The sequence below is a fragment of the Pipistrellus hanaki genome (assembly GCF_964339955.1).
Source record: "Pipistrellus hanaki genome assembly, chromosome: 9".
Classification (NCBI taxonomy): Eukaryota; Metazoa; Chordata; class Mammalia; order Chiroptera; family Vespertilionidae; genus Pipistrellus; species Pipistrellus hanaki.
This window is the reverse complement of record NC_140511.1, coordinates 54659685-54669490: the sequence shown is the minus strand read 5'-3', so window position 1 is coordinate 54669490 and position 9806 is coordinate 54659685. Positions and strand designations below refer to the sequence as shown.

Genomic DNA, 9806 nt, shown 5'->3' with positions numbered 1-9806 from the left:
CTGGACATGAAGGGCCTGAAATAGCACAAAGCAGAGAGAGAGGGTCTGATTTGGGGAGAGTTGGTGCAGGGTATCTGCCCTGTATGACTTGAGATTGTGTTCCCCTACACCCAGACATGTAGGCACAGGCGTGATCTTCCATGGCTTTACATCCATCACCCATGGTATCAATGACCAGTCCTTACAACGAAGAATAACACACTGATTTCAACATTCAAACTCTTGAGCATTTATTAGACATCCATCATGTGCCCTCTGTCAGCATCTGGGGATATAGAACTCAATGGCTCCGGGTCCCTGCCCTTAGGGGGCTCACACCCCATCTCCTGAGAGCAAGTGAAGGAGCTCAGTACTTGTCCGGCAGGCCACGAGGTCTGAAGTGATTGGGGTCTTTCCCACTCCGGCCCCATCTGTTGGCTTCCTGGTCGGCCATTGAGTCCTCCAATCCATGGCCGCTGTCTCCATGCTTAAGAAAGTCGGTGACTCTTGGATAAGCCTCTCTGAAATCACTGGAATGGAGGAGGGCAGGTAGGAGGTGAACCAGGGTCTGAGGAGAAACAGTCCCACCCTCCCCTTTCCAAGGGATTAAAGACTCTGAGAGGAGCCTGGAAAGAGGCTCAGCACTGACCCTGCCTGGGCACAGCCCACTCAGCCCCGGGTGACCCCCTCCCACTGGGAGAACAGCACTGGAGGGGAAAGTGGGAATCAGTCCTTGGCCCTCAGTTTCTCTTTTGGGGGGACAGGCCCACAAGCCATTCTCTGGCTCTGCTGGCAGCCCAGGCCCTGTGCTGGGCAGGGATGGAGAAGGTGGAAGGAAGAACATGAGGAGGAGCCCACAGACCCAACAGCTCCTTCTCTAGGGCCTATGCCTTCCACATGCCCAGTCAGCCAAGCTCTGCTCACCCATCCTGCATCCCAGGAGCCAGGTTACCTGATCACTTCAGCAGCCCAGACACCGCCAGGTCCCCTTTGGGCAGCGTCATAGTTCCCCCGTGCATGGAAGTATTTGTCTGCGCCTATAACATTGGCTTCTCTCATGTCCATATAGGCTCTCACCATGTCTTTGGTTCCTAGACATCAGGTGAAATATCCATGAACCGTGACACAGAGACATCAGGTGAAATATCCATGAACATTGACACTCCTTAGAGTAGAATTAAGGAGTGAAAATGGACCACTCAGTTTCACCCTGTGGTCATGGCACCCTGGAGACCACAGGTTGAGAAGAACATTCTCCAGGTCAAGTTGGCTTCCCCAGGTGACTTTAAGGAGAGACATTTAGGTGGGGGCACAGCTGGGTTGTCCCTGGTGGTCTGATGCCTGTCATGCTATCTGTGGGCTCCAGCTCACTTAGGCCTCTGGGGCAAGAGTTTAAAGGAGACAGGGAGGCCACATGACAGAACAGGATTTCAATGTCAGTGCTGCTGAAATTTGGGGCCAGAGAATCCTTTGTGTTCAGGGCCTTCCTGAGTAAGGTGGGAGGTTCCCTGGAATTCCCGCCTCTCTGCCCACTAGGTGAAGCAGCCTACCCCCCTGTGACAACCAGCAGTGTTTCCCACATTGCCACATGTCTCCGGGGCACCAAGGGGCTCAGGATGAAGAAGCTCTGGGATATGGAGAGAAGCTACATAGGATAGTGTTAGGGGACTCGCTGAGCCTGTTGGTGACATGGAAAGCAGATTGTGAGAAAGGTGCAGGCATACAGCACTTCTGCCTGACCCTAAGAATCGCAGTGTTGCAGGCAGAATGCTGGGAATCCTGAGGTGAGTCCCTCTGAGTGTGAGGGGCATACGTGGCATCCTGGAATCCACCCACACAGACTGGACTGATGCTGTGAGCAGGCAAGCGCTAGAGCAGGGGCCTGTGTCTCAGCCTTGGCTGCACCTTCTCATCGCCTGGGGAGACTGAGGAAGGCCCATGCCACATCTCAGGCCATCACCTCAGACTCTGTGGGGGTGGGTCCCAGGCCTCCGTCGTTTTAATGTCTCCAGGTGATTCCCTCAGGTAGCTGGTATTGGGGACCTCTGAGCTCTAGGAAGTGGTGCTCAGACACATCTGCCTGGCAAGACTTTGGCCTCCTGCACAGCTGGGTTCACACTCTGCCCTGCCACCTGCTGACTGACAAGTAGTCCCAGGTCCCCTAGTCAGCTGCTCTAAGCTTCAAAGTAGGGGAAGATGCCTGCCCACCAACTTATTCTCCACTTAGACTGGTGACTGACTGTCCCCGGTTGACCAGAACTGTTCCAGTTAGCACTGAAAGCATCATGGAAAACTCGCCAGACCCAGGCACAGCAGGAGAGTTGGTCACCTTAAGTTGCATGGAAGGGCTGAGTTCCTAGAGGAGGCCCAATGGATGTTTCCTTTGGTCAGTTAAAAAATATGGAAAAGGGTAGGAAACAGACTGAAACAGGGACATTGTCACCAACCACTGGAAGGCCCAGCAAGACCTAAGCTGCAGGTCTCACTATACTACCCGGTTAGGAAATGGAAGGGAGGGAGAAAGCAAGAAAAAGGGAGTGGGGGGGAGGGGAAGAAAAGATGGGTAGCTTTAATCACACTTGGTGCAATTTGGTCTGAGGGAAATAGCACACCATTTCAATTCCTAAACTTACCCTTCAGCTGATTGTTCTTTCTCTAGTAACTGATTGAGGTAAGACCTATGGTTTTTTCTCTGTTTGATGAAAAGTTCCTGAGGCACCTGGCACATTCCACCACATCGGGCAACACAAGCTAACACAGTAGCTTAACCCTGAAGGGCACTCAGGATGAATCATAGTCGTCATGTGTTCCGCGTCCCCCTACCCTCCCAAAGGACTTTACCTTCATAAGCCTGGCCAATGAATTCAAACCAGCTCTGGCTGCTGACTCCCAGGACCAAGGAGCAGAACAGGAGGCCCGTGAAAAGCTTCATGGTGCTGAAATGAGAGAGGAGGGTCAGAGAGACACCGGCAGGACTGACACCCTCCTTTGGGAATTTGTACGTCAAAGGCAGCCCGGCTGTGCATTTCCATTTGTTCTCTTGAGATGCTGGCTGCCCATCTAGGAAACTGCAGTAGGACCTCACTCAGAGCCACAGTCCTCAATCCTGAACCCATCAACCCGGAACCCAAGACTGTCTAGGAGGTCACCAAGGTGGCACTGAGGGAGCAACAGAGCAGTCAGGACCAAACAAACCCTCCGGGGCAGCCTGTAATGGGACCAAAAACATTACCCTGTGCCACTCGGCTGACACAGACCCCATACAGCACAACTGCAGAATAGAATAATTATTTTAAAATAAATATACAGTCTTGCTGGAAAGAGAACACAGAGTAAAGTTTTTATAGTAAGCCCTTGTGGGAGTGGTCCTTTACCTGGTCTCTGGTTGAGAGGAGCTGCTGGTTCCTGCCTGCTGGGGACAGCTGGCTGCTATTTATTGATGCTGAGCCCTCCCTGCTGGATCCTGGGGAGGCAAGAGAAGCCAGCTTTGGCACCTGGGGAAAGTCCCTCAGGGTCATTTCTCCTAAAAAGGTACAAAGGACACTTACTGGACAGTAGGGGTTGTCTTCATGCACAGGTCATTTTCCTGTTGTGCAATCTTGAAGAAACATAATAGACTTGCAGCCACGGGTCAACTCTGCTGTCAGAGTTGGAGGGACCAAGGCAGGGCCACCTGGATGTGGAGAGGAAGGGTGAGGGGTTCTAGGATGTGTTACCCGGACTGTTGGAAGGTATGCAGTTAGGGGCCGTCTCCTCCAGCCGGGACCTTGCTTTGCTGGTCATTCCCTCAGGATGGTCCCTACTGGGCCAGATGGCAGATGTGTCAGAAATGAAATCCCTTGAGTTCATTCTAAAGCCCATGAGCTTCAAAACCGACAGGCTAGCTCACCAAATCTACCGGGGATCCTGGAAGGTGCCTCCCATCACTCTGACTGCATATGCTCAGATCTCAGCTCCGGAGCACAGAATGGTCTGCTCAGCTGGCTCAGCTACAAAGAAGAGTATTATCCAAGCTGGCTCCTGACTGGGGGCAGTGGATGGCAGTCCTCTGCTTTCCCTCACCCAGTCCTGGAGACCCCTCACAGTGGGAGTGGAGTGCTGTATGATAACTTTGCAGCCCACCTGGGATGTGCCAGGCTCCCAGTCAGGGGAAAGGAGGGGACAAGCTCTTTGTGTCCAGCATTGCCCTATGGGCACCCTGTCTGTCCCTGGTTATTATGAGTCTGAAGTGTCAGTGGGTCAGCACAGCTCCTCAGGGGCTGCTGGAGGAGTCAGGGGGTGGATAGGGGTCAGTGCTGGAGCCTGCAACCCAGGCACGTGCCCTGACCAGGAATCAAACTGTGACCTCCTGATTTATTGGTCGATGCTGACCACTGAGCATACCGGCCAGGCAACAAATTCGTTCTTAGTGGGTGAATAAAGGCCCGTGAATAGTTAATAAATTAAAAAAAAAAAAAAAAACAAGTGCAAAGAGGGGACATGTACTGGACTCTGAGATTCATGAGCTTGGGTTTGAGGATGTCTTTGGGGCAGAGGGTGTCAGGGGGATAGAACTGAGATGTTTGCAGCAACTGTTATGTCACCAGGAAAGGAGAACCAGATAGCTTTGAAGGTCCTCTTTACCCCAGGCCTGAATAAAACAATTTTATGTAGAGCAATTGGGGCTCAAAGAGAAGTGTGTACACCCCTCCCCCCCCCCTTTTTTTTTTAAATCCTCACCGAGGACATTTTCCCATTAATTTTTAGGAAGAGTGGAAAAGAGAGGGAAAGACAGAACGAAATATCAATGTGAGAAAAAGACATTGATTGATTGGCTCCTGCATGAGCCACGATCAGAGCCATGGATTGGGGAGGAGCCTGCAGTCAAGGTGAGTGCCCTTACCAGAATCAAACTGAGGAACCTTTGGTCCACAGGCCGATGGTCTATCCACTGAGCCAAACCGGGTAGAGTACAAACTATCTTCTCAGGTCAGTCATCTCTTGACTTGTTGGCCTCACCATAATAATAAAACATATACTTTAAAACAGAAAGCTATTGTTACAAGTATTTCAAACAGAAAAGAGAGCCCAAAATGTTGAAAAGAGAAAAAACAACAACAGAAAACCCATACACGTCATTAGTAGAAGGGAAGCACGTGTAGTCATCCAAGCAGGAATGCTAGTTGAGAGGCAGGCTGAGGTGTTGGTTCTCATGCACTAAAGAAAGATGGGGGAGGGGGGGGGAAGAGTCAGGATTTGGAGGTTATAAGTCTCATTGGAGATGGGATGGTGTTGTGGTGAAGGCCTGAGGAAACACAAAGAATTTCCTTCTCTGATGATTTTTCCACCTCTCTGAGAGGGCCCCCAGGGTTAGAGTTGGAAAAGTGGCAGGCCTGGAAGATGAGAAACAGATCTGGGACATGCTGCAGCCGGTTAGAGTACAGGAAGCCGCAGACTCAATTCTTCCTTGACCCTGAAACCTTCTCACTGGTCCAAATGCCAGGTCTCCACACTTTCCCAAGTGTGCAGGGCCTACAGGTAAGCACATCTATATCCTAAGAAGGGCAGTTATACAAACCAGGGACTCATGTCATCATTATCCCAGTCTTCATGAGTGGTACCTGCCCCAGCTTCCCTTCTAAGATCTGCTGGGGTCAGGGCTCCTTGCTGTGAGTTCCCCATCCCTGGGAGAAGATGTGGTGAACTGGGAGCTCTTGAATCACGTTGGGGGCTTCAGAGAAGGGAGGGCCTGATTCTGGGGAGAATGCCCACTGAGGCGGTCTGATCAGAGGGTACAGTTTTGGGATTATGGGAAGAAAGGTGCGAGTCTCCATTGAAGCAGAGAGTCCATTTTAATTCGAGGAAAACTGGAAGGCAAATCACTTTGACCTGAAAGGACTTTTTGTTTGCGGAGCCACTATGTTGTAAGCCATGTCTCTCTGAAGGTAAGAGAAACCAGGGAGTTCCAAAACAGGACCCAGAAAGCCAAACAAGCAATCCTCATTTTTGCTAACTCGGCAGATTGAGACAGGCTCTCCGGGAAATCTCAACATTTGACTTTGCTCAACCACAAGCGGTAAATTCCCCGTTTTAGGTATTCCTGCCAATGGATGGAAAGGTAAAGGAGCCTCATTTTGACACAGCATTTTATTGTCCTCCCAGGTTGAAAACCTTTTCTGTTTTATAAAATTGGAAAACATGCTTAACCATCTAGATATCTGAATAGCTTAACCGGCACAGAAGGTTTCATGATAAGTCATAAGATGTACTTGTTGATGATGATTTGAAATTTTACTTAAAATTTAGGAGGAATTATTGGCACTTAAAAAGCATTTTCCTCTGCAAATGAGTTCTTCGTTTTAGCAGTACTAGACAATTCCATAAGAGATTTGGGGTTTTGAATTGTCTATAATTCACTACTCCTTTTTGCAAATATTTAAAACGGAGAAAAATAAAATATTTTGAAACACGATGCAGAGCCTTTTTGTACATGGACAACGCCAGTTCCGGACTCTAAGGGTGGCCCCGCTGTCGCTGATGGTGGGCTGGTGACTGGACCCTACTGTGTCCCCCAGCATGTCCTTCTCCTTGCTTCTTCCCATCAGGTAGAGTCCAGGAAGCTTCAGAGGAGCGGTGAGGCTCAGGGAGAAGTAACAAAGGGTTGAGTACAGACAGGTTTGAATCCAGGTTTCTTGATGCTTAGAGAATTCGAATTGGATGTGCCAAGCTAGGAGGAAAGTGTCCTTTCTTCATGAGGGGGTGTGGGCTTTATAAGAAGGGAGACAGCAAACAGAACTAGGAGCCCCTATACTTACTTAAATAGTTTATCTTTTTACATTCCTACTGATTAGCTTGTTCAGTAGGAAAACCAGGAGGGAAGCCATACCTTTTGTCCTCCCAATTCCAAGAATCACTGGAGGGAGGAAAAGGAAGTAAAGGTGCAGGGGACCTTTTGACAGCTGAGCCATATCTGATATTATTAATTTCAAGGAAGACAGACTGGAATTAGTCATGATATTAGTCCCTGGGATAGATGTTTTTGTTTTTTTTTGGAATCAACAATCTTAGGAGGATTAGTAACACCTTGCTTTCTCTTTTTTTTTTTTTTTTTAAATATATTTTATTGATTTTACACAGAGAGGAATTGAGAGGGACAGAGAGTTAGAAACGTCGATGAAAGAGAAACATCGACTAGCTGCCTCTTGCACATCCCCTACTGGGGATGTGCCCACAACCAAGGTACATGCCCTTGACCGGAATCGAACCCGGGACCTTTCAGTCCGCAGGCTGACGCTCTACCACTGAGCCAAACCGGTCCCGGCATTGCTTTCTCTTTCATTATACCTTTTGTACACATAATCTTTCCCATTTGTTTATTGAAATCGTACTGATTTTATCATCAAATAAGCATGATATTCTTCTATGTATGTATAATCATTTCCCTCTCTAAGTACAGGTCTCATTTTCATGAAAGCATAGCCTGGATCTGCTTATTCTCTCCACCCCATCTCTATGTATGCCCAACATCTAGTGTAGTGGCTGCTGAATAGAAGGCACTCAATGAAGAGTTGATAAATGAGCAAACATGTCTCTATAGGGAATTCTGACAGCCCAGAATAACATGGACACTTCTCCCTAACTGGAAACATGGGTATTGTTTGATATGCAACTTCCTAAGGTTGTGCTTCACTATGGGAAAATGTCTTGGAACAAAAAAAGATAAAATTCTATTGTACTCATTTCCCTTTAAGGCATCACCTACACGTCTCCAGGTCATTAAGTGCTCTTCCACCACAGGTGTCTATGGCAGAGCACAAACCTTACTAGGTCTTCTGAATCTGGGACTTGGCTCTTCTATGCCATGCTGCCTCCAAGTCCAGGTGGCTGGGTTTTAGGATCTATGATGGGAACTCTATGTCACAATCTCTACTGGAAATCTGGTGTTTTATAAGGGGACTTCCTGTTTTAGATAACACAGAACAAATGAAACGGGGCAAAGTCTGGGTTTTTATTGCTAGAGGCAGAGAAAATTGTGTCTCATGGCCTTCTCCCAAACCAAATCACCCCACCTGGAATTACCAAAAATTGCCCCTCATGTTTTCAAGGATGTACAAATTTCTAGAAAAGAACATCTGTCAAGGTAAGGAGGCAAAAAAAAAAAAAAAAAAAAAAAAAATATATATATATATATATATATATATATATATATATATATATATATATGAGTAGAAAGAGCTCTGACCAAAAATGGGATTAGAAAGTATTGTGTGTGTGTCATTGGTCTGATCCTTGAATGAGCCATTTATATTCTCTACAACTTCTCTATCAAAAAGATCTTTGCAAATGGATAAGTTCTTTTAAAAAAATATATTTTATTGATTTTTTTTTTATAGAGAGAAAGAGAGAGGGATAGAGAGTTAGAAACATCGATGAGAGAGAGATATTGATCAGCTGCCTCCTGCCCACCCCCCACTGTGGATGTACCCGCAACTGAGATACATGCCCTTGACCGGAATCAACCTGAGACCTTTCAGTCCGCAGGCCGACGCTCTATCCACTGAGCCAAACCAATTTCGGCGATGAGTTCTTTTTTTAAAAAAAAAATAATAATTTCAGAAAGGAAGGAAGAGAAAGATAGAAACATCAATGATGAGAGAATTATTGATTGTCTGCCTCCTGCCTGCCCTCTGCTGAGGGGTTGAGCCCACACAGAAGCATGTGTCCTTTACCAGAATCGAACCTGAGACCCTTATCCACTTAACCTGACGCTCTATCCACTGAGCCAACCCGGCTAGGGCAATGGATGGTTCTTAATGAATAAAGGAGAGTCATTCCTAGGAGATCTGGGGCACGTGTTAGCAAGAATGAATTGATTTGCCTCTATGAAAGTTTAATTCATAGATAAACAAACACCCCTGTCTTAGAGAGAAGAGTTAGATCCTCTTTCCAGAAATTATAGATCTCAAAAAGGGAAAGACCTGGCCCATTAGACTTATTGCCTCCAAGTTTGAATGATGTGTGTCAGCTTGAAAAAGTAATTTCTTATTTATAGACTAGTGGCCTGGTGCACGGAATTTGTGTGTGTGTGTGTGTGCGGGGGGGGGGGGGGGTGGTGAGGGGGGGAGATGAGGAATTGTCCCTCAGCCCACCTGCACCCTCTCCAATCTGGGATCCCTCAAAGGATTTCCTACTGCTGGTTTACAGTGATAGGGCCTATTAACAAAAAAAACAAAAAAAAAAAACAACAACCGTTGAAACCTGTAAAGAATTTCAGTGAGTTTATTTGAGTCAAACTGTTGACATATGCCGGGAAGCAGAACCTCAATGGATTGAGATAATGCTCCAGAGAATGGAGGGTTACATTTCTTTTTATATACATTGCAATCAAAAGAGGGACATAGGTGGGTTACATGAAATTCATTGGTGATGGATTAAAGAGGCGGAAGAAGCAAAGCGGTGGGAAACCCCTGGGATTGGATAAAAGTAAAATGATGGACGTGTACTTAGGTGAGTGCAGGAACAATTAACATGATAAAGAAGGAATTTGAGGCATCTGTCCTGGCGCCCACCACATTTGGTTGTGACCCAGGGGCTCCAGAAAAAGGAAAGTTACAAGTTAACCAGACATCTCACAGATATGATATCTTAGAGGCAAAAAGGCAAATGGGCTCAGTGAAGATCTAAGTTGATCTTTGTCGGGAAAATATTGGCCTAGGACATGACTACCCACTATAACCTGTTTGTAGTTAAATATTTAATTTTCAAACCATCTTTTGTGGTTATTTTAGGTCTCTGAGTTTGCAAGATTGCCACGCAGGCCTCCCCTGAGCTTGTCAGGTCAGCATGTG

At 47.2% G+C, this 9806-nt stretch overlaps 1 protein-coding gene across 1 annotated transcript; it reads right to left on the bottom strand.

Annotated features, from left to right (window-relative positions):
- Window positions 1–205: 205 nt before the first annotated feature.
- LOC311627965 (serum amyloid A-2 protein-like) lies at window positions 206–3475 on the bottom strand. Its single transcript, XM_084894735.1, has 4 exons — window positions 3354–3475; window positions 2821–2915; window positions 932–1070; window positions 206–509 (listed from the first exon to the last, which is right to left on the bottom strand). Exons 2-4 carry the CDS (start codon window positions 2909–2911, stop codon window positions 347–349), a joined length of 393 nt encoding a protein of 130 aa, XP_084750861.1. The 5' UTR covers window positions 2912–2915; window positions 3354–3475; the 3' UTR covers window positions 206–346.
- Between the last annotated feature and the right edge of the window lie 6331 nt (window positions 3476–9806).